Raw genomic sequence first — 24,730 nt, forward strand, 5'->3', positions numbered from 1 at the left:
AACTTTCATCCAGGCGTTAATTCTTCTCCTGCTAATTAGAATCACTTGCAGGCCTGTTGATTAACGTGAAGGGTAATGATGATATTGATGACAATAAACATCTTGTCATTTACTTAGCACTTAGCAATCTACAAAGTACTTGTCGCTGATGCTTCGATTCTGTTTTCATAATCATTCCCCAGCCTCCTCTGGTGTCTTTGCTCCCTGACACCAGATTGACCCTGGCTTCGCCTACAGAGCCTCTCAAATCCACCAACTTGCTTTTGCTTCTGAGACTTCCTCTCTCGCACGCCATCAAATCTTCTTCAAAAACCTCCCTAATTCCTCCTGCTCCACTGGAAGCTGTGATTTAAATGAGGGGAAGGGAGATCACCCCTCCTGAGATCCCCTGGGGAGCTTTACTGACCAGCCTAGAAAAAACGTTGAGAGGTTTAGGGGATCGCAGAGCGCCTGGAGTGAACCCTGGTCGTGGAGTCAGAAGGTCTGGGAGCTCGGCCCAGCTTAGCTAAAACAGGTGTGGCCTGGGCAAGGCCTCCTTCTCTCTGGACCTCGAGTCCCTGGCCGTAAAAGGAGGGTGTCGACTACCGTCAGAGACTTCACAGGGGTGGCTTTGAAACGCCTTGTGGGTGTGTCAGGTGGGGAGAGGGAGGCCTGGTGATGAGGGGTCGCAGGTGACTCTCCTCATCCCTCCACCAGAACGGCTTGTCTTCTGTTTACAAGTTGAATGTCCACAAAAAACTATAGGGAAGTGGGGGGGGGGGTGTCTTCAATAACAGCAATAAACAATGTTTCTCCTGGACCGTATGACCTCTAGTTTTCCTGTCCGTCCTCACATTTCGATGTAATGCTAATCATTTCCCACAGCCCAGCATTACCCACGTGTCAGGCGTTGGGCCAAGCAGTTCACACCCATTAGCATTACTTTATTCTCTCCATTTATAGAAGTCACGGTCAGGGAACCTCACTAAGATGAAGTGCTTTGCCGGAGGCCACCTGTTCAGTTCCCCGGCTAGAACCCAGATTCACTCGGGGCAGACTGGTGCCACAGCCCTCCGGCTGGACCACCACATGGTACAACTGTCCAGCTCATCTGGCCACTCACTGGCCCAGGCTATGACCGGGCGTCCCGGTCACAGCTGCTCCCATTCTCCCCAGCTCTGGTGTTTCCAGGCCCCCCTGTTGGGTGGGACTAGGGGTGGGTGGTGGGCAGGGACAGGGCTCCTCGCTGTCCACTCAACACATTTGCTGAGGTGCTATTATGTGTCAGGCACTATTCTAGGGCTGGGGGTCACACAGATCCATATCCCTGCCTTCCTGGAGCCTATATTCTAAAAGGGAGACTCAGGCCATCAGCAAGGCAAACATGACAGGCAAGGAAGATTAGATTATATGGACTCTTAAATAATGTTAAAAGTAAGGCAGAAAGGGGGAACGGGGAGTGATGAGGTGAAGGACAGAATGCTGGTCATTTCACATAAGGTGGGCAGAGAAGGCCTCTTAGGGAAGGTGATGCTGGGAAGGAAGCAGGAAGTAAAAACCTGGAGGGGAGGGTCCACTTCCCCCTACATCCTCTAGGGGGCAGCATCCCCCCATCCATGTGGCAGCATAGCCGGAGCCTTCCCAGCCCTGGGGAGTATCCCCTCGGAAACCTGCTTGAGTCTGACTCTGTGGGAGCCAGGGCTGCTGGGCCCGCCATCTACAAATTCTGGTTAAAATGACGAATCCTGGAAAACAATGCATGAACAATCCCTGGGATGTGAGTATGTTCTGTTCCTTGATCTGGGTGCTGGATAGACAGATGTGTTCACGTTGCAAACATCCACTAGGTTGTGATTTGTGCACTAACTGCCTAGGGTTACACTTCACTAAAGTTAAACATGACACACACAGCTCAAGCATTTGCTTCTCAACCAAATCATAGTTTTAATTATTTTGTGCATCCCTTGCTGATTAGAGCTCTATGCCATCATTTTTAAAGTTTATTATTTATTTATTCATTTTTATTTTTTTATTTGAGAGAGAGAGAGAGAGCACAAGCAGGGGGAAGAGGGAGAGGGAGAGAGAAGAGAGAATCCCAGGCAGGCCCCACGCTCAGTGCAGAGCCTGACAGGGGGCTCGATCCCACGACCTTAGGATCATGACCTGAGCCAAAACCAAGAGTCGGATGCTCAACCGACTGAGCCACCCAAGCGCCCCCAACAGTTTAGCAAATACATTAGAACAGATAAGATGTTCAGACCCATGCCTGACATGCAGGAAGCTTTTCGTATTTAACACCATTTCCTTTCGTACACGTCACGATGCATCCTCTGTGAGTCCACTCTTGCTCTCTTTGCGGTGGAGGAAGAACTTAGAAAAACTTGCCCAGAAGTCTAATGGCAGAATCCCAGAATTTTATGATGTGTCCCCACCTTTCCCAGGTAACTCGCCCATACCTATTTCAAGAGAACTTCTAAACGGCACTTAGCTTCATGGGTCTTTCCAAAGGACTCACCTTGGTTTTCGTGGAACTAACTCTCCTTCATACTTCTATTTCAGTCGTTGACATATTAATTAAAGTATATAATTCAAAAATGAGGTCAGCTGGCGTTAAAGGATTTGGAGACAAGCACAACTAACCCCGAGTGAGTATACAACCCAGTTGGAAGGGGAGAGAAGGCTGAGGTCAAGTAGAGAGGGGACTGCAGGCCGTGAGACTTGTATCAGTGGGCATCAGACAGCAAGAGCTCCAGAAGGCGTGGAGGGCCTGGGCCAATCTGGAAAGTTGGTCCAGGGGAGGTTGAGTCGGAGGGCTACTGTTGCCCCCTTCTTAAGTGTCGGGGTCCCCGAGATGGATTGTTACACAATTACTATTAGGCTGGTGCACCCGCTGAGCGTTACTGGAAGTATTCGGTCAGGCTGTCTTGGGGAAGCTGGACTAATAATCACAGCCACGTACTGGGTAGCAGGCCCTGTGCTTGGTGCCTTACCTACCCTGACAGTAATCTTACGAGGGTTAGATATCATTTAACACTTGAATCTGTTTACCTATTTATTTATTTATTTTTCTTGAGAGAGAGAGAAAGCGCAAGCAGGGAGGAGCAGAGGGAGAGGGAGAGAGAGAATTTCAAGCAGGCTCCGTGCCCAGGGCAGAGCCCAACGCGGGGCTCGATCCCACGACTGGGAGATCATGACCTGAGCCGAAATCAAGAGTCAGACGCTTTATCGACTGAGCCACCCAGGCTGAATCTGTCGATCTTGATGTGTAAGAAACACTGAAAAATTTAGTAGCAGCTTAACATAACCCAATCTGAATTTAGTTTGTAATTCTGTGACTGGCACTTTGCGGGGGCTCGGCTGGGTCGCTCTTCGAACTTCAGCCGGTCTCAGTCACGTGTTTGTGTGGAGCTGTGCTCCTGGGAACCGGCTAGCTGCAGGCTGGGGTGACAGAGCCCCCTGGGCCACTTGGTGTCTCACCTTCCAGCAGACTAGCCTGGGCTTCTCCACCTAGGAACTGGGCAGGGGCCCACGACAGAGAGAGGAAGCTTCCGAGGTCTCTTGAAGCCGAGGCTTAGAACTGGCACGATGTCATTTCCAGCACAATCTGTCAGGTCAACTCACGAAGCTAGCCCAGATTAAGGAGGGAAGCGATAGACCGCCACCTTTTTGCAAAGTTGTATTGCAAAGGGGTAAGGGCACGGGCGGGGGAATAATTGTAGCCACCTTTGCAAACAATATACCTGAGGCTTTATACACGAAGACACTAAGGTTCAAGCGGGTTAGGCTGACTAATCTACCCAGGGTCTCTCAGCTAATAAGCAACAGAGCTAGAATAACACACACCCGTGGGACTTCAATATGCACTCTTTCCCTGGGCTAAGTGGCTTAATTACGAAATTAAAGGGTCTGGCGCAAACGATCATTTTAATTCTCAGATTACAATGAGTCGAGCATCCTCTCTTCTTTATACAGCACTAGGCTTCGGGTCATCCTCACAGCACCTCCGCCAAGTAGAGATGATCATCCCCATTTTACAGATAAGGAAATTAAGGCTCAAGAAAGGTTACTCGCCGGTGCATCACGCAACGCTAATGCACCTAAAGACAGGGATTCGAACCTATTTCTTCTGACTTCAGGCCTACTCTTCTTTCTGTCACATAAAAGACTACCAATCTAGAATATTCTTCTACCTTTTACGGACTTGGATTTCTGTATCAGGGGATCCCAGGCCCAACCCCTTTTTTCCCTTCTGCCTTAAGATGTGGCCCCAGAATTGCTCAGGGCCGGAGCAGGAGTCCTGGGAGTGGACCCACTCCTGAGCCTCGACGGAGCGCCTCACCTTCTCGCCCAGCTGCCGGTCAGCTCTGCAGATTTTGCATTACCCTGCGGTGGGGCCCAGGATCTCCACGCCCTTATCCCAGGCAGTTTCCTCCTGCACATCCTACCTTCATCAGGGCCCAGGGCCGGGGAGCCTCGAAGTAGCTGCCGTCCAGCATGGAGAACCATAGTCATCAGAGAAGAGAGTAAAGTGGGACCAGTAGAAAAGGGACTTGCCCACCATACTGCCCTCTCCTCACACCATCAACAACCTCAGCCCACCAAATGACTACGCACGTCCTAGGGAAGCTTAGCATCCCTCTCCTGGATGCCCGCTATGGCAACTTCTCTGCCCACCAGCATTCACTTTGTCCCTCTCTGCTCTGTTCTCAATACTGCAGCCAGAGGGATCTTTTCAAAACACGGATCTGCTCATATCACGCTCCTCTGCCTAAAAATACCCAATGGCCTTCCAGGGTGGCCTACCAGCCCTGATGTCTGGCCCCTGCCTCTCCTTTCAGGATTTCTTTTTTTTTTTTTTTTAATGTTTATTTGATTTTTGAGAGAAAGAGACAGAGCGTGAATAGGGGGAGGGGCAGAGAGAGAGAGAGAGAGGGAGACACAGAATCCAAAACAGGTTCCAGGCTCCAAGCTGCCAGCACAGGGCCGGACACAGGGCTCGAACCCACAAACCGTGAGATCACGACCTGAGCCACCCAGGCGCCCCATCTCCTTTCAGGATTTTCCCCGGGTGTGCCCTGGAGCCGGCTGGGAAACATTCAGGACTTCGTTGGTAGCCGGAAACTCACGGTAGTGGGATTCTTTTACACCAGAGAAATCAACAAACGCTGAGCATCGATTTTGCCCCGGAGCGCTGGCTGACGGGCACACTGCCCATGCCCACTGTGCGGTTCCACCACGGGGTCCTTGCCCCGTCCGCGTCTCTGCCCGGAACACCCCCTCTTCCTTCTTTGCTGAGTTAACTTTACTCTTTCAGGCCTCGGTCCAACTGTCACTTCCTCTGGGAAGGCTTCCACAAGTGTCTCAGAACAAGTCAAGTCCCAACCTCGAACCTGTCCTTCTGAGCTCGTTGTATAGTTGTAATTTCACAGGTATTCGTGCGATGAATCATAATGTTCATCTTCTCCACGTGAATGTAAACGCCACGGTGAGAAGGACCATGCCTGATTTTCCTTACTGTCGTTGCCCCGTCTATATTTCCCCAGTCTCTTCTGTTGTTAGCTTTGTCGCGTTACCAGATCCTGGCCAATGCAATGCGGTGAGAGCTATGGACTGTTTCCAGCCGTGGCCTCTGCAAATGGCACACGTGGTCCCCAGTGGTCTCTTTCCTCCATCTGCATGGTGGGAAGCAAGAGCCCAGACTCCCGAGTCACTGCCTGGAGATGTACTTCCTGCTTGAGGCGCCTGACCCACCTTGAACTATGATAGGAGCAAGGGGTAACTTTGTTGTGTTAATCCTTGAGGTTTTGAGGTCATTTGTTGCTACAGCAGGACCTAACCTACCCTGACCTAAAAGACCTCAGCTCTGTCAGTAACTCCCCTATGGCAAGCCACAATCTCTCTGGGCCTCGGTTTCCTTACTGGTCCAATGGAAGGTTTCCACAAGGGGATCCCTGCTATCCTTCCAATGTTAAAATTCGGTTGCTCTGCCTGTTTATTTTCCTCCCTCCTGCTCAGCACTATATGCAGACAAAACAAATGCTTGCAAGGAAGAGAACCTTCTATATTTGAAAGCCTTTCTTCCCAGATAAAAGCATTTTAATAACTTAGAGATTCAGAGTGGAGGCTCAGAATATTTAATCATCCAATGAGTAAAATATCGATCAAAATAACAATGGTGACATTTCATCAAGAGGCTAGGGAACCTCCTGAGATCTACGCCTCAGCCTTCCAGAAGCTCCCTCCAACCCCCGAGCATCTTGCTCTGTTCTTGGCAGTCTGGCAGCCCCAGAATCTCCAATTATTTGTGGATCTCCTCCTTAGACCATCTCAACTGCTCCACCTGGCCGACCATCTCAACCGCCTTTCTCAACAGAGATGGCCCCATTTTTCAAAGGAATCCACTAATGCCTTTTCTTAGAAAGTTGTCGCTAAAGGCTACTGCCTGGGTATCAGGAACCGAGAAGCCAAAATCGCATCCTGGGCGGGATGTAGCAAAGGCGACGCGGAGTTCTGATCACTGGGTTTCAAATTCCCTGAGGTCTACCCTAGCCCTGCCACGGGTTCCCTGTGTGCGAAAGAAACCAAAGACAAGCAGTTCTCAGGCTGGGGTCCCTCTTCCCATTGAAAATGAAGGTCACTGCAGCTGCTGTCATTCCGGTAACCATAGTAACAATGAACCACATGACAGGTGTACGATCTCCATCAGACAATGTCTAAAATTAAGTGCTCATCCTTCCCCTCTCCTCCCACCCCAGATCCTACTAGATGGTGTTAAGGGTATCCCAGGGGAGCAGCTCAGGCATGGGAGATCTGGGCTGACATCATTAATTAAACCTTTGATTTCCCCAGAACATTTTGCGTTGCCAGGTCCAGGAGCCAAGAAAACCTCCCAGGGAAGCTCTTATGAGAGAGAATACCGAGTGTCCCGGAGGGACTTGAGCTCCATGATTGGCAGCGAATGGAGCTCAGTAGGAAAATGTGCCTAGCATACAGCAGGCACAAAATAAACATTTGTGGAAGAGTCAGTTTAATCACACGGAGCTCATTTAGCAAATGGGATTCCCCTCCAAGCCACTGGAAGTCCTACATGAGATGATCAGGTGAACTGTTCCCTCTTTCAACAGTTACTGAGCACCTGCTGTTCGCACCCATGGGTGATGGTATGAAGGCTCCAAAGAGATTAGCTTGTCGAATGAATGCCAAGTTCCTGAGAGTATTGGGGGCTCAAAGCCATGTTGGGAAGTGTACAGAGGTGAGTCTGAAGGGATTGGCAGGAACCACATCACAAAGGGCTTTGGATTTTTTTTCTTTTTTCTTTTTTAAAGAGAGAGAGAGCAAGCGGGGGATGGGCAGAGACAGGATGGGCAGAGCAGGCTCGGGGCTAGCATTCGCCAACCTCGAGATCATGTCCTGAGCCGAAAACAAGAGTCAGGCACTTAACCAACTGAGCCACCCAGGCGCCACTAGGGCTTTGGATCTAACTGGAGTCTTTGGGTTCATCCCTGGAGAAACTCTGAAGGCTTTTATGCATGTGAGCGACAGGATCAGCGCTGCATTTCAGAAACATCCTTTCTAATGCCTTGTAGGGAAAGAACTAGAGGGAGACTATTGCTTGACCAAAGAAGCAACGTTCTAGAACTTCTGAAGCCAGGCCTAAAGAGAAGTGGCCGCTCCCGCTTCCTTCCTCTTGGAACCTGGCTGCCGTGCAGCTCCAGCCACGTGGGGGAGAACCAAAGGGCACCCCCCTGGTGGACAGCCAGCTGTGCCCCCCGCGGCAGCCAGTGTCATGTGGTATGCCACCTTGCACGGCCCAGCCCAGCCGAGTGCAGTCGCGGGAGACATCCCTCGGAGCGGGAAATACACCCAGCTGAGCCCAGGCAACCTGCAAGATCATGAGAAGCAACCACTGAGTCATGGGCAGTTTGTTACACGGGGGAGATAAGCCACGCACCAGGTGGTGGTCACTTCTGCAGGTCAGCACAGAAGGCCTGGCCAGAGCCATCACAGATTTAGGAGTCATCGGCGTCACGGGAATTTGAAAGCCCGGTTGTGGACGAAATCGTCCCCACTCCTTGTCACACGTGCCCAGCACGCGTAGAGAACTGCAGACACGGCAAACGCCTGCTGAATTCAATGAAACACTCCACACGATGCAACGCACTGAAAACCGTTGTTTTCTGCTCTAAGACGGTCTTCCTCATGCCTGGAATTCTAATTTCCCTTCATTCCAAGCACAGTGCTTTTATTCCCCCCTCTCCGGACCAGCTGTGGGCTCCTGGCTACTGCAGGTGACAGTCTTTGTTCATCCAAGATAAGTTCTTTCTCTGAGTGTGACACATGGACTTGGAATCTGCCAGCCTGAGTCTGGGCTCAGGATGACCAGATTTTTCTAGCTGCCCCCCATCCCCTGCCAGCCACAGCTTCCTCATCTGTAAGCAGAGATCCGCTGCTCAGATGAGGTCATAGAGAACCCTAAAGGAGATGCGGAAAGCAGCAGAATTGTGGCGGTCCCCTTCGCCAGGACACGGGTGCAGTCTCCACGCCAGACAGAGACCAATTCCCTTCTTCCTGTCGCCTGCCCCTCACCCTCACGGCATAGCCAACACCTGGCAAATTCGGCAGACCGGAAGTCTCCAGCTTTGTGTGTTTGAAAACCTCCTGGAGGACCCAAGTTCACAGCCTGCTGGGCCAGAGAAGGTGGGGAAGGAAGGGCTGGTAGTCTGGCAGAATCTGTACCCAGATGGAGCCCTGGTTCGCCAGCTCACACGGTGTGGCCTCGGCGAGCTCCCGCCCTTATGGGGCAAGTGTCCGCCAACAGAAAGCGTGAAGACTGGCCTGGCACAACCCTAAGCTCGCATCCCTCTGGACGCTGGGCTGCGGTTGGGGTGGGGGTCCGGTCACGTGCCGGCGGGAGGGGGTGCGGGTTGACGTGGAGCTGAGTGCGGGCGCACCAGCCTGCTCCGGGCCGGGCTCCTCCTCTGACGTCCTCGCAGCCGTCCCCCCTCCCCGCCCCCCGCCCCCCCCCACCCAACCACCTCCGGCGGCGGGAGAGCAGTCGGCGCGCCCCGATCCCAGGAGCGGCCGGGCGGCGGCGGGCGGCGGGCCCGGCCGGGGTAGGTGCGCGGCGGCCGCGGTGGCTGCGGCGGCGGCGGGGACGCGGGCACCATGGTGCTGTCGGTGCCCGTGATCGCGCTGGGCGCCACGCTGGGCACGGCCACCAGCATCCTCGCGCTGTGCGGGGTCACCTGCCTGTGCCGGCACATGCATCCCAAGAAGGGGCTGCAGCGGGAGCGGGACCCGGATCCGGAGAAGGCGAGACCCGGCGTGCTCCGGTCCGCACAACAGGTGAGCGGGGGCGGCGCCTCGGCCTCTCCCGGGCGCGGCGGGGTCTCGGCGGCCGCAGCCGCGGGGAAACGGGTTGGGGAGGGGCGGGGGGGGGGGGGGGGGGGGGGCCTTTTTTGGGCCCCCGGGGGGGGGGGGGGGGGGGGGGGGGGGGGGGGGGGGTACCCGGGGGGGGGGGGCTGGGTGGGGGCGCGAGAGGAATGGGGAGCCTAGCGCTAAAGGGGAGGGGTGGGGACGGAATGGGAAGGGGACTTGGGTAGGAACAGGGGCCGAGAGGACAGTGGAGCGGCTGGGAGGAAACCGCGGGAGGGGGCTGGAGGGTTAGAAGCGTGCAGAATTGGGGGGGGGGGGGGGAAAGGGGGGCCCGGGGGGGGGGGGGGGGGGGGGGGGGGGGGGGTCTGGTGTAGGAAAAGCACCGGCTTAGCTGAGAAGGGGGAAAGCCACGGGAGAACAGAGGGGAGGTGGTTGCTGGACCCGTGGGAGTCGGCGGGGGTGCCTGGGGTCTGGGGAGAGGCTGGTGAATCTGGAGGGGCCCCCTCGCAGCAGCCCTCAGCTCCAGCCAGCCAGCCAGGGGGGCTTTGCTGTGCCCTCCCCTAGGATAGCTCCGATGATGGCCCTGGACCCAGGAGGGCTTTATCCCATGCATTGGCTTGTACACAGAGCCCTTTGGGCAGGAAGTGGGTGGTGTCCCCATTGTACAGTGTGACCCAGGGGGTCTAGGGAAGAGGTTTGGAAGGAGCTCCAGACGGGCTGTGCACTCCAGGAAGCATTCCCCGTGGTGGGGAGTGCAAAATGCCCTCTGGAGAGAACCAGAGAAAGTCCTGCTAGGGTGTTTGAGGAAGGCTGGCCCTGGGTCAGGGGCTTGTCTCGATGACTTCCCAAGGCCCTTTAGATTCTTCATAGAGCTTGGAGGTCTGGGAGAGGCACAAGAATGCTATGATTCCACCTTCCTTCTTCCAATCAATTATTCAAAAGCTCTGAGACTCAGCGCTTGCTCAGGGGCCTTGTGTCAGTCACCGGCTAGTGAGAATGGAAGGAAATGGCTGCTGTCCTTGAGGCACTTACAATCCAAGAAAAGTGACATTGACACTGGCAGGAAGGGGAGCCAGCTGGGCATCAAGACATGAGACCCAGAACCATCTGAAGTGGGAGTAGTGGGCTCTCCGCCCACTGGGAGTTGAGGGGGTGGGGGAACCCTCCAGAAGTTGTAGCCGGCTGCCTCTCAAACTTCTCTCCCACCCAGCGTTAGGGGAAGACCATTCTGCCTGTCACAGAGGTGGCTCTTCAGGCGCTGTCCCCTCCCCTCCCCAGAGAAAAGCACTGGAGAAGGACCGGGTGTAAATGACCTTTGGGATCCCTTCCAACTCTGTTTTAGTCATGACCAGTAGCCCATACAATGGCCAAGAACCTGTTAAAGACAACCGTCTCCTTGGCTCAAATCCCCCCCGACAGCTTCTCAATGAGCATGGAACAAGTCATAGCAAACCATTACATGACATGTGCTCTGTGTCAGGCACCGTGCTAAGTGCTCTATTCTTAATGCATTGAACAAGTCAATGAAGGACGTATTTGATGATCCCTACTTAAAGATGAGGAAGCTAAGGCTCAGAGAGGCTGAGTGACTTGCCCGTGGCTGCACAGCTAGAGAAGTTTTAGAGCTGGGTGGATTCTAGCCAAGCTGGTCTGCTTCTGGAATCCGTGCTTTTAGCCACTCCACTCCCTCACGTGCTTGACCTGGCAGGTGTCTCCCTCTCCAGGCCAAGGTTCATGCCCTTCTCCCAATCATCTGAAAGCTCACCCTCCCTGGATTTCCGATCCTTCTTAAAGACCCCCCGCCCCCAGCCCCCATGGCCATTTTCCTCTGGCTTTTCACACAGAGCTCCTCCCCATCCCTCAGGCTTCTTTCTGTTTAAAAAAATTTTTTTATTGTTTATTATTTTTGAGAGAGAGAGAAAGCAAGCAGGGAAGGGGCAGAGAGAGAGGGAGACACAGAATCGGAAGCAGGCTCCAGGCTCTGAGCTGTCAGCACAGAGCTCAATGCGGGGCTCGAACTCACAGCCTGTGAGATCATGACCTGAGCCAAAATCAGACACTCAACTGACTGAGCCACCCAGGCGCCCCCAGGCTTCTTTCTGTTTAAATTTCACCTTCTCGGGAGGATTTTATCTCCTGCCACATGTAACGGGAGTACCTCCCCCCTATTACCTTCTTCCCTATTGTTCCTTCCAATTCTTTCATAGCTCTTGTTATAACTGGGTGTGATCTTTCATACCCGCTTACTTTTTTTTTTTAATTTTTTTTAACGTTTATTTATTTTTGAGACAGAGAGACACAGAGCATGAACAGGGGAGGGGCAGAGAGAGAGGAGACACAGAATCTGAAACAGGCTCCAGGCTCTGAGCGGTCAGCACAGAGCCCGACGCGGGGCTCGAACTCACGGACCGTGAGATCATGACCTGAGCGAAGTCGGACGCTTAACCGACCGAGCCACCCAGGCGCCCCAATACCCGCTTACTTGTATGTTATTTATTCCCAGCACCTGCTCAGTGGCTAGAACCGACTAGGTGTCCAGTAAGAAACGGTGGACAAATAAAGGTATCGCCGTGTCCAGCGACTTGGGACTCTTGCTTGAGTCATTTCTGCACATGTGAGTGCATATGCACCGTGCCTTTGTAACCCTGTGGTCGCTCTGTAGGGGCACAGTAAACATTTACTGACACACGAGACCCCTTCCTCCACATTCCCTCATCTGGTTCCCTCGGTGACAAGGATTTGGGCAAGCCGGATGTGGTGCAGGAGGCATCTCACGACATTGGTTTGGCTGCTGTTGTGCTCAGATTCAGCACTGACCCAGATAGAGTAAACAGAGAAAACACGACACAATTGACATTTCAAAATAAGTGAAGGAGGTGGTGTGAGGGGTGACAGGTGACAGCGGGGTGATGAAAGAGGCACACGTTGACAAGGAGGGGCGGAGTTGGGGAAGGCTCTCGGAAGGCGTTCTCTGAAAGGAGGGCGCAGGGCTGGGGAACCGGGCTCCAGACGCCCATGCATGGAACCGGATGTCTGTAGGATGCGGAGGGACTGCCTGTGACTCTGTAAGTCACTGGTTGTGGTTGCCGGAAAAGTCTCTTGGACAGTCGGGCCCCGAATGGTTGGATGAAGTTGAAGTTTGTAGTGATTTTAACGTTTATTTATTTTATAGACAGAGAGAGACAGAGCATGAACAGGGGAGGGCAGAGAGAGAGGGAGACACAGAATCTTAAACAGGCTGCAGGCTCTGAGCGGTCAGCCCAGAGCCCGACGCGGGGCTCGAACTCACGGACCGCGAGATCATGACCTGAGCCGAAGTCGGACGCTTAACCGACCGAGCCACCCAGGCACCCCAAAGTTTGTAGTGATTTTGAGAAGAACTTGGATGTTTCCCCTGGGGGTTCTTAACCTTAGGTTCCCCAGACCTCCCCACGGGGTCTGTGGAGAGACTTTCAGAGGTTCATGGTCTCGGACAGGGCAAAAAGTAACATCTTTCTTTTCACTAACCTCGGTGACGGACACGTAGCATCTCCCCTTAGTAGGAATATTGGCAACACTCTATAGGAGTGTCAACGACATCTGTGACTTGGTCCCTGAGGGAAATCACAGGTAGTTTCAAGGCAAGTACACCTGTAGTATCATGTGCATTTATCGCCAGGTCTAGATCATGGTGCTTATTAAACCCCCTGCCAGATCCCGTTCGGGAATGAGTGGACAAAGAGGCACCCGTACAGCCGTTTCACGAGCTGGTGTGATTAGACGTTCCTCTGTGGTCCGATGTCTTTTATTTGCACACATTCTGAGGAAGTGTCCACGGGGCCTCTCTGGAGAGCTGAAGGAATCCATGGAACAAAAAAGGCCCCGAATCTCTGCTAAGTGGGAGGAGAGAGAGGGCAGAAACCCTCAGTCATCACCTTTCATGCCTCCAGCTGGCTTCAATTCATAGTTCTTCTTCGCTTTTCCAAAATACACACTCTGGACCCTTTGTCCTGCCTCCTGAGACAATCCCTCCCCTTCCCCCCGGGTACAGTCCTTTGGGGGACGCGGGAGGTTCGGTCTCACTACATTGTCCGCTCGTGGTCTGGCAGGGTCACCCGGGGACCTCCCTCACGGTTGTCAGCCCAGCTTCCGAAGGTTGGTGATTATGCAGTGACCTGGCAGCTTGCGTGAGGAGACAGAGCGGCGAGCAGAACAGGGGTGTGTGTGTGTGTGCGTGTGCACGCGTGTGCGTGTGTGTGCGTGTGTGTGCGTGTGTGTGCGTGTGCGTATCTTCCCTTCACCGCTGCTTCAGAATCTACTCAGTGAAAGGTGGCCGGACCCCTTGGTTCCCTTACCCTGAGTTTCCTCCTCACGCTGGTCTGCACAGGCTTTCACTCCCCTTACTTCTGGGTCCCTTCAGAAGAAACCCTGTTTTTGGCTAACCTAAGTAATAAAGAGTGAGCAGGGAGAAGTGCCTTCTACCACAGCTCAGAACCCCTGACACCTGTCACTTAGCAGGAGTTGGGGTCCTGTTTTTAGAAAACTTTGGTTTTAGTGTCTGATTTTGCTCCCTACATGGTGCTTGCCTTGTTGCATTCTTTAAAACAATTTTTTAATGTTTATTTATTTTTGAGAGAGAGAGAGAGAGTGAGCATGTGGGGGGGAGGGGCAGAGAGAGAGAGAGGGAGACACAGAGTCCGAAGCTGACAGCTCTGAGCTGTCAGCACAGAGCCTGACATGGGGATTGAACTCGTGAACACAAGGTCATAACATGAGCTGAAGTCTGACACTTAACTGACTGAGCCACCCAGGCACCCCACTCCTTTTCTGATTTATGCACTTTTCTTTGTATGGTTACACTCTGGTAAAGTTGTCGTTAAAAGTTTTCATGTTGTCATACACAGTTTGTAAACATCAATTTAGTATCAAGTCACAATTTTCATCACCAGGAGGACTTCCAGGCTGTGAACAAGAGGCATGTCCCTCCTTTCCTTGTGATCCATCAGATACTACCTCCCTGGCCCCGTCTGTTTTCTACTGTTACTCCTGTGGCTGCCTCCTTCTTGGGACTGGGGCCTCGAGACCATCGGTGTGGCCGTGTCACCCGTCCTGCCTTGCCCTCCTCTTCCTTAGACCACTGGAGCAAGTCCTCTCAGATCCCGAATCTAAATTCATAATTATTGAGAGCGAGGATGAACCAGAACCCATATGCTGCATTCATTAGCTAATAAGTTCATTCATTAAAAGTTAATGAGCACACGCTAGGCCCTGGGATACAGCAAGGAGGAGACGGGTGTGTGCTCTTCCTGCTAAGTGAGGAGACAGACAACGAAGCCAGCCAGCAAATCGCCATGAATCGTGTTACGCTTCTGTCGTGATAGGCAGGTGCAGGGGCTTGGGAAGCCCTGGGGGAGGGGCACCCCCACCTTCAGCCCAAAGAGCTTTCTCCTGTTCCGGCTCGCTGCCTTGGCAAGGTCTCCCCTGTGCCTCGGTGGTCAGAAGAGGCCCCATGAACTGGTGTGATTCCGGGCCGCTCCACGGTCTGCCCCCCATGCATTTTTACCCTTTTAAAGGATTCGTTTCTCAGCTGATCTCCTGTCTGGCAGACTCTCCAATTCGTGTAAATACACAGACAAAAAACTTAGAAGCATCTCCCTAGAGGAATAAGCACTAATGATGGCATAACCAACGTTTTGCGGGCTCTTTGGGTGCGTGCCGGGCCGTCTTGAGTCATGTTAATTTTGTCCTCACCGTAGCCCTGTGAAATATGCGTCAGTATTCTTTCCATTTTACAGATGGGAAAAACAACACAGCACTCTGAAGTCACACTTGGTGGCAGAGTTGGGAATCAAATTTAGGAAGCCTGGCCCCTGAGCCCACACTTTTGAGCAGTAGGCTGGAGATTAGCAGAAAAGGGCTAGTCACAGTTATACTTGGGCCACTGTGTTTCCCCAGATATGGCATAAAAGTGTCAAAAATACGCATTTTTTGCAGGTCAGCTTGAGAAACCTTTCCCCGAGCCTTGGGCGGCTTTGTCTCCTCTTGCGTCCATCACGCTTCAGGCACTGGGTGCAGCCCAGGGCCCTCCAGAGAGATTTACACAGTAAACATGTTTGGGCTGGTTGCTTAGCAACATGGAAGACAGGATGAATCTTTCATCAAGAAATTAGCATAGATTATTTGAGAGAGATGAGCACACAGCCACAGGAGACACCAGGCCCCTCCTGATACGATGTGGACCCTAGGTCTCTGTCCCCAATCCCTTCCCTGGGGTCAGGTCCCAGACCATCCCATCCTCCTCCCTTCCTCATTTCTCCTCTGCCGGAGCGTATAAATAATTCAGGTGCCCGGCTCTTCTCTTCGCTTTAACTCCAGGAGTGAAGATTGCTGTATCTTTAGACATTTTCAGGTTTTCAGACACTGGCCCCGGTTACCATCGAGTACCTGGGTCGTAAGAAGGGGAATAGACAGGCCATCAGAACCCCATGGAAGAAACACCCAAATGAGAAATCGGAGGGGTGTAAGGCAAAGTCAGAAGGAAGGGGAGGGACCGGTCAGATGGGAAAGCAGCAGAGCCAGAAGGCAAAGAGGAGGCAAGATAAAGGGTGACTGGCCGTCCCAGAGTCGGAGACCGGCAGGAGAAATCCAAATCCCATAGACGATCCACGCTATTTGACCTTCCGGTCTCCCAGGGACCGCTAACAGTTCGTCTCTCACTTCTTCCCCGGTGTTACTGCATTCACTATGTCCACAGCTGATTTCTTGCTAACAAACACTGGGAAGCGTCGCTTTGAGGTGGAGGAGAATAGCTTCACAGGGATAGGTTTTAAGAACAAAGGGATTCTATAGGGACATGTCAGAATCAACATACACTTGCATACAAAGGGCTCTTTGTAGCCAATCTGTTAAGAAATCAAGTCTTAGTAAATTTCTTTTCTTTTTAAGTTTCTGTCTTTATTTTGAGAGAGGGAAAAAGAGAGGGAGAGGGAGAGAGAGAATCCCAAGCAGGAAATGTGGTGTCAGCACAGACACGGATGTGGGGCTCGATCTCACAAACCGTGAGATCGTGACCTGAGATGAAATCAAGAGTCGGACGCTCAACTGACTGAGCCGCCCAGGCTGTCCGGTGTTTGTAGGTTTCTAAAGGAAAACAGATGAAAAGGGTGGATATATTCCTCCCTCTTGCCTCCACCCTTCTCTCCCTCCCTTGATTATGTTTACTGAGCACATACTATGTGCCAGGTACCGTGCTTGGAGATGGGGATACAGTGGTAGCTGCTCCCTCCTCAACAACACAGTGACCCATTCTTATCCCTCATGAAATTTGTGTTGTGGTAAAGGAGACCAGAGTTAGAAGAAGAGCCCAGATAAATGAAGATGTGGTTGTGGCAAGTGACCTGAAGAGAAAGTTCTAGTGCTAGGAGAGGGTAAGGTGGAACTGACCCAGTCAGGAAGGTCAGGGAAGGCTTTTCTGGAGAGAGTAATGGCCAAGCTGAGAGCTGGACTAGAAAGGAAGTTAATCAGGGCAATGGGGAGGGAGGTGAGGGGCTCCGGAGGGATGCAGCCGTGCAAAGGTCCTGTGACAGAAACCTTACTTAGTGCTTAGGAGGACCTAGCAAAAGGTCAGGGTGCCCGAAAAGTGAGAGCAAGGTGGGGCCTGATGTACAATGAGGCTGGAGAGTGGCCTGAGGCAAGCAGGGCACTAGAGACCAGGGTTCACTCTTTCATTTATTCATTCGTGTATCAAACAGTGATCAATGCCCATGTGAGGGGCGCTGGTGATAGGAACGTTACAGTCGTTTTCAAAGCTTTTTTTTAAAAAATAGAGGTGAAATTCATGAACTAGTTTAAAGAGTACAAATCACACTATCAATGTTGTTCTCACCTTCATCCAGCTCTAAAGCATCTTCCTCGCCCCTGAAGAAAACTCTGCACCCATTAAGCAGACATGCTCTCTATTTCTCTCTCTTCTCCAGTCCCTGGCAACCACCAATCTGCTTTCTGTCTTTATGCATTTGCCTATTTGGGGCGTCCAACATATTTAGAATTGTTCAAACATGCGACCTTTTGTGTCTGGCTTATTTCACTTCGTATAATGTGCTCAAGGTTCATCCATGTTGTGACCTGTATCAGAACCTTATTTTTGTGGCTGAATAATGTCCCGTGATACGGATATCCCCAGCTGGTGGACGCCTGGCCCTCTCTGTGTGGAATGGCCATTACAGTGAACCTACAAGGGCACACCTATAAAAACATTTCGTTGCTCATGAGTCTTATGCGAGGAGTGCTGGGTGTGGCAGCCCTTGGCTCCCTTCTTGTACTAGCCTGTTTGCACCTGCTGCCCCACCCTTTAAATACATTGCGTGTGATCACTGTCATGCTCCCCACCCTTTCCCCCCCGCCGGAACTTTAGCCCTTCATGGGTCCCAATCGGCTTCACTCACGTACCTGGGGGGTCCTACAAACCCAGGTCCAATCGAGGTGCTATTTACTATCTTTCAATATCATTTCCTTATGTATTCACGTTATCAGGGCCAGTGCGATTCCAGGAGGAGGGGCCTTGGTCCCCTACTGTGTTAGTTGGCTACACGCACGTGCAAACCTTCCCACCGAGGAGTTTCCTGAGTGCTAATTAAGTGAAGGGTGTTTTCATTGATTTATAGTATAGAAAATTCCTGAGAGTTTTTTTTTTTTTTTTTGCATGGTGTTTAAGGGTGTTCCAGTGGTATTTTGGGACGTGGATTGAGGTTTTTGGGTGGATTGGGAATGCATTAAAACTTGTCTCATTTAACAGAGTACGAGTGACTGCTCTCTGAAAATGGCTGGCCAGCGTGTTTTCGTGAACAGATTAGAGTCAAATAGCTAGTCGTTGCATACATGAATATGAATATGAATGGATACAAAGGGGAGGAGCAGCCTATGGGAATTTTGCGAAGTTGAATCTCCCTCCGTCTGGCGTAGACGTCAGGGTACTTTGATGTATTTCATGGGCGCCCCGCTCCCTGCCCCCCATTCATTAAGTCCAAGATGGACTGCCTCTTTGTAGAGAAAACTGAGCAGGACTGGCAGATGGCCAGAGATGTGAGGAGAAATGTTGAATGGCTGCCTGAGTCAGAGGATGGATGGATGGATGGGTGGATGGATGGGTGGATGGATGGATGGTCTCCATTCTCTTGGCTAATATAGGAGACAGTTTAAAAACCTTCAGCTGTGAAGCCAATGGGCTAATGCCCACGAAGACTGCCTTTTACTTGAAAAAGCATCATATCCCACAGTTTTGGACGTGCTGCTAAAAAAATTATGAAGAGAAACGAGCACGGCTCTTACCTTGCAAGTGGACGGACCCTTTAAGTAGCACCGTGACTTGAGCTGCCCTTTGTTCGACAGCCTCATCGCCAAACACGCGGAAACAGAGAACGGAAAGGAATGAACCTCCGCAGAACCGCTCCATGGTAGACTTGCATTTGATTCTGGATGGCCGCCGGAATTAGCGGGCTTCGTAACGATCCAGGTTTTTGAGATCGCTTGAAAGAGGAAATTGCCTCTTCGGATCAAAATGTTCACTTTATGAGCAAGCTGCTGAGATAGAATAGGCAGCCGATTAGGCATAGACCCCAAACCTGAATGTGAATTCCTCCTCCACCATTTTTTGGGCTCAATGACCTCGACCGTCCTGGTTCCCGCTTTTCTCCTCAACAAGCAGGGATGGTGGTAAGGTTCTCTAAGGTCATATTCAAGACTAAATGAGATGACTTTTGAAAGCACCCGACAGACTCAGCACCTGGAGCTACTCAGGGTATATTTTAAGTATCTCCAAGTCATTTTCTTACTTATGTTTTACGAAAGCAGTGACTTGAGTGTAGGCTTACCATGTAGGAAAGAGAGAGTCCGTTAAAAACATTCCAGATGTGAGACATGAAAAGGCTTCTGTGAGGATGGGAAGGAGAGCACGAACATTCCACTTCTAGGATACTCATTCATTCTAAACATACCTCTGGATCACTCACTATACATAAGGCACTGAGCCCTGGGGACGACCCTGCAGGAACCAGACAGACAACGTCCTTGACCTGTAGCTCGGATTCTAGCAGTAGAGATGCTCATCACACCAGTTGTCTACAGCTGTGTTAGGTGTGCCAAGGGTGGCAGGAGTCTTCCCAAGAAGTGAGAGCTGATTACTGCTCTGATCGTCAAGATTTTTGGACTCCTTTCAGTAAAAAAAAATTTTGAGCGTGTACATTATACGTGCATATTTAATTCTTTATAAGCATATATATACTTAAACATATGTTACTCTACCAACATATCATGTGCCTAATAAAACATGCACAAGATGGACCTTTCAAAACAATGAAATAAAAATAAATTATGAGATGAAATTCTGTTATTTTCTTCGCATACCCCAAATGAACGGTCTTGCATATCCCTGTGACAGTTAGTGGTATTTTTACTAGGTGAAGGTGTTGGGGATGACATTTGAAGTCTTCTAGGCATGGGGCATGTGCAAAGGCCCTGTGGAAAGAAGAAATACCACTCAGGAGGGACTGGATGAAGGTCGAAGTGGGTAGAGTGTAAAGGTCACAGGAGGGAGTAGAGTGAAGGAGGCAGTCAGACTAAGGCAGGGCTACCCAGGGTCTTCTGGGCCACCAGGACTGTTTGGATATTTATACCAAGAGCAGTGGAAGCTATGGAAAGATCTTCAGTAAGGTGAATATGGCCTAATGGCCATATTAGGGCTGTGAAACCATCCTTCCAGATGGGGAAGAGTGGAAACAGAGACCAAGGGAAGCCTTGGAGAAAAACCACGTTGGTTTGGGCCGCTATGATGGTGGCAGATGTTTAGGAAATAGACTGACAGGCTTTGCCTATCGGTTGGGTGTGGGTTTCAGGAAGAGGGAGGAGTTCGTGGTGACACCTGAGGTTTTCACTTACCCCACTGGGTGGTGGTAGCAATTAGCGAAACAGGGAACCCTCAACAAAAATGAGGTCATGGGCTTGAAGTCACGAACTCACTTTTGTGCAGGGAGAGCACGAGGACTCTTTGTGCTTTCTGCATGGAGATGTCCATGGTGCCAGTGGCTGGGCACGTCCGGAGCTCACAGTACGGCTGTGACGTATACTGGGGAGCCGAAGATGTGTGCTGGGGAGTCGTCTGTCATAAGCAGCGATCACAGCCAGGAGCATGGTTGAGACCACCCAGGAAGAGAGCAGAATGAGGAGGAAAAGCGCCTGGGAAGTCCTGACGGACATCAGCATTTCACGAGCCAGAGAAGTGGCCAGAGAGGAAGGAGGAGAGCCTGGAGAATGGAATGTCAAAAGAAGAAGAAGAACAAGAGAAAAAGCTTTTTAAGAGGAAGGGAATCATCCACTGAGAACCTGCTACCGGAAAGTCAAGTCAGATAAGACTGAAAAAATCCATAGGAATCAGAGGGTGAAGGTCATCAGTGACCTCGGAGACTAACAGTGACCTTCAGTGGCTGACGGGACCCTTTGGGAGTGGCTTGCTGCACGGATGGAGAGTGAGGAAATGAGGAGGGTACCAAGCACAGGCGATTCTTTTGAGACGCCTGGCTGGGCAGAGAGGGTGAGGACAGTGGCTGATCAGGGGACAAGAAGTCAGTGCAGTGTTGAGCGCATTTAAAAACAGGTGGGGAGGGGCAGGCTGAAAGAGAAAGGTGAGCATTCAAGAGAGAGGAGGAGAGAGAGATGGAAAATAGCTGAGGTCGGGCTCCCGCAAATAGCATGGGGATGGGGGCAAGGCTCGGAAGGAAGGACTGGTCTTGGAGGGGGAGAGCGAGGGGTACACCTCCCAAGGCATAACAGGACAGGGAAGCCACAGCATGTGTCCAGCCAGGGTTTATGTGAATGGATCTCCATTCTCTTGGCTTCCTTTTTGTCTGTAGAAGAAGCCCGAGGCAACAGAGAGATTCCAAAATGTGGGCTCGGGGCAGGAGTTAGGGAAACAGTAGGATTGCCAGGCAGGGCCGGGAGCCATTTTGAGGTTGTTGACCATGAATTGTTCATGGAACCACCCCAGTTGCAGGACTGTTGGGGGCAGGCATCGTGCTGTAGTGAGTTCATCAATGGTGGGGTTTTACCACACAGCATCAGGGAAGGACGGGAAGATGGGGGGCGGGGGGTCTTTAGACTCCAAAAGGTGTTGTTGAAATGATGGACCACAGAATCAAATCGGGAAGGTTGCAGAGTGAGGGCCATGTGCCCGACAGGGTCAAAGGTTCCAGACGGATCCTTAGTGCCCTCACGAGGCCGGCAGGGGGCCGATGAGGGCCAAGTGGTAGAGTGAATCATTGATGGCCTTCAATTGTTGTTAAGAAGACCGGATGAGGGGCGCCTGGGTGGCTCAGTCGGTTGGGCGTCCGACTTCGGCTCAGGTCATGATCTCATAGTCCGTGAGTTCGAGCCCCACGTCGGGCTCTGTGCTGACAGCTCAGAGCCTGGAGCCCGTTTCAGATTCTGTGTCTCCCTCTCTCTCTGCCCCTCCCCTGTTCATGCTCTGTTTCTCTTTGTCTCAAAATAAATAAACGTTAAAAAAAATTAAAAAAAAAAGAAGACCGGACGAGTCGGCAGCTGGTGAAGTCAGCAGTTGCCTGCCCTGTGGTGTTTCCGGAATTCTTCACTTCGGGGAAACGTGAGACTCTAAGAAAGGAGCGCCTCGAATCCATTACCTCTAAGGGCCACCGGAGGGACCGGGCAGGGCACTTGCCGCGGCGAGCTGAACCTGTGGCTTGGTGTCCGGAAGGCAGGGTTGAGGCCACTGCTGTGTTTGCAGTTCCCTGGGCCACTGCGTGACCTTCGGGCAATGAACACAGCTGCACAGGTTGTCCCCGGCGGAGTCACATCGGGGCCCCCCGCCTCCTCGGGAACAGAGGAGGATGGTGACTCTGACTGTGGCCACCACTGGAAACCAAGCTCCTATAACTCCCCCAGGCGGCCTTTGGGGGGGCTGCACGAGTTACAACAGTGCATGAAATGACTCTTGGATGAACAAGTGGTATTAATAATTCAGTTGTCATTGAAATGACTCTAGTAAAATATTTGATGTCACATGCTAGATGAGTGAGGACAGGAAGTGCTGGGCTTCCAGATCCAGTCCGCCCCTGGCCTGCTGTGGGATGGCACGCTCGTGACCTCGCCTATCTGTGCCTCAGTGTGGCCATCTGTTAACTGTGTCATTGTCACTGAATTGTGGGGATTAAATCACATAATCCAGGTAGGGCAGTGCCCGGAACTGAAGTGCCGGGCTGGAAATCGTCCCTTTGCATCCAGACCACTCTCCGCACCCTCCTCCCCTACCTGCCATTCCCGCCCAAACCTGTCCCCATTTCCCAACTTCCCCTCCCCATGCCCGGCTACTCCTGGCTCCAGGATATTCTCCATCCCAAGGTGTTTTCCTTAACCTCCCACACTCTCCTCGATGACCTAGTTCGTGACTTCTGTTCCTGCCCAAACCCTTACTGATAGGGTACTCAATAAATGCCAGCCTCCAGCATGATTTCCGTTGGGTCCAGCCTCCAGCATGGTTTCCCTTTGGTCCAGCTTCTAGCGTGGTTTCCCTTTGGTCCAGCCTCTAGCAGGTTTTCCATTTGGTCTAGACTCTAGCAGGATTTCCATTTGGTCCAGCGTCTAGCAGGGTTTCCCTTTGGTCCACCCTCCAGCAGGGTGCTCTGCACATCTTGAGGCGTCTGAGACGTGCTTGGTCAAACAGACACATCCATGGGTAGGAAAGTTCAGCTGTTTTTCTCATTTCCAAAAGCTTGCAACGAGCTGAGCAGAACTGTTTGACATGTGTAGTAACTTAGAGCCAAATATCTGATATCACTGACCTTCCACGGTCCAATCATATTTTCGTGACCGTTGGTAGACCGCTGGAATGTGGGCCCATGTGACACCGGAGGGAGGGCCAATAGGTTGGCATCCCGTTTGAAAGTTAACGGCTGTGGGTGATACTCCCCGGCTTGGAGTCTGCCCGGATGACCGCTGGGAGAGCAATGTCAGAAGCAGCCCTCTCGCCCTATCCTTTGCCATCTCTCACAAAAGTCGCACAGGAGAGTCAATCTGTTGCCTAAACACTTCCACGGCTGTGGATATTCAGTGACGCTCAGGAACGATGCCCTTTTAAGAAAGGAGACCCGAGAGGCAGTGATGGAGGTACCTTCCCCTTGCCGCAGCTCTCTTAGACTCCTCGTCCCTACACGTGGCTCCACCCGGGAGGACTGTGGAATCTTCCTTGGGGACTTGTCCCGCATGCTGCTTTCATTTTTCCCTTGAGACAGGTATACCCTGGCCCGGCCCCTCGCTTCCTCTCACCTGGCTCTGAGCTGGCCTTCTCGCCTCCGGTCCCTCCCCCATGCCCCTGCTCCTCTGAGTTACTGAAAATAATGCTCCTGTCCTTGTCCTGTTCACAAGCTGCCCGAGTCTCTCCACTGTTTATAAACTAGGATTCGGAATCTTTTGCCGGGTATTCGAGACCCGTCATGACCTGGCCTCACCATTCCTTTGCAAATCCATTTCTCCAATCCCAGTGTTTCTCTTTGGATGGTTTGCTAGATACCCCATGCCTCGAGTGTGCACCCCTCTGTGCCCGCTGCTCTGCTCTGTCTGTTTGAACTCCCCCTGCCTCTCCTATCCAGAGTTATCCTTGACTGTCCCTCCTTCAGGAAGCCTTCTCTGGCCTCACTAATGATAAGGACCTCTTCCATAGTCTTTTATATAGCACATAGTCTAGACATATGGCCCTTTAAGATTACCTTTTATACTTAGTTATCTTTGTATAACTATGCGTCAGGGAAAGCATATAGCTTTCCCCTCGTATACCAATTTCTACTAATTTGTAGTCGCTTCCTAGAGCCCTGAGCAGAGCAGGAAATAATGCTTTAACTGATTAGTCATGTCTGCCGTGGGGACAGGAGAGTTCTTCTAGGATAGGCAATTAATATTCCTGTTTATGGAATATCTCATCTCCACCATGGCATGGTAAACTTCCTGAGGGCAGGGACTTATTCGTGGATCTTCCATGGTTTTAAGGGTGGGTAAATACATAGTGGGCGACAGGTGTGTGCTGATTTCTGTTTTATTGGGTAGAAATTGGAGGGTTTGGGCTTAAAACCAAAATATAAGGATAATCTAGTAAAACAGTCCCTGTCTTGTTTTGAAGGCACACTTTAAAACTTGGCTGTCATTTAAACTACCGGGTTGGAAAATGATGTGCTTTCCAAGTGTCTGCACAGAAGCGGATGGATGTCTTCAGTTAGTTGCTCTCTCTACTTTTATTCCACGCTGTATCACTTTTGATGGATGATATTCACATGCTCAGGGGTTCTACAGAATTTACCTCCTTTCTCTCCCACTAAGAAAAGCTTATCAGGGGGCGCCTGGG

General features: G+C 51.6%; 1 protein-coding gene across 1 annotated transcript in view; it reads left to right on the forward strand.

Moving 5' to 3' along the window:
* Positions 1–9,021: 9,021 nt before the first annotated feature.
* The window catches only part of SYT13 (synaptotagmin 13), a 41,643-nt gene continuing 25,934 nt past the window's right edge, over positions 9,022–24,730 (forward strand). Inside the window, exon 1 of the mRNA XM_049647701.1 lies at positions 9,022–9,324. Within this exon, the coding sequence (XP_049503658.1) occupies positions 9,145–9,324 (180 nt within the window). The 5' untranslated portion in view covers positions 9,022–9,144. The remainder of the gene's footprint in view (positions 9,325–24,730) is intronic.

The sequence above is a fragment of the Panthera uncia genome, chromosome D1 (assembly GCF_023721935.1).
Source record: "Panthera uncia isolate 11264 chromosome D1, Puncia_PCG_1.0, whole genome shotgun sequence".
Lineage (NCBI taxonomy): Eukaryota > Metazoa > Chordata > Mammalia > Carnivora > Felidae > Panthera > Panthera uncia.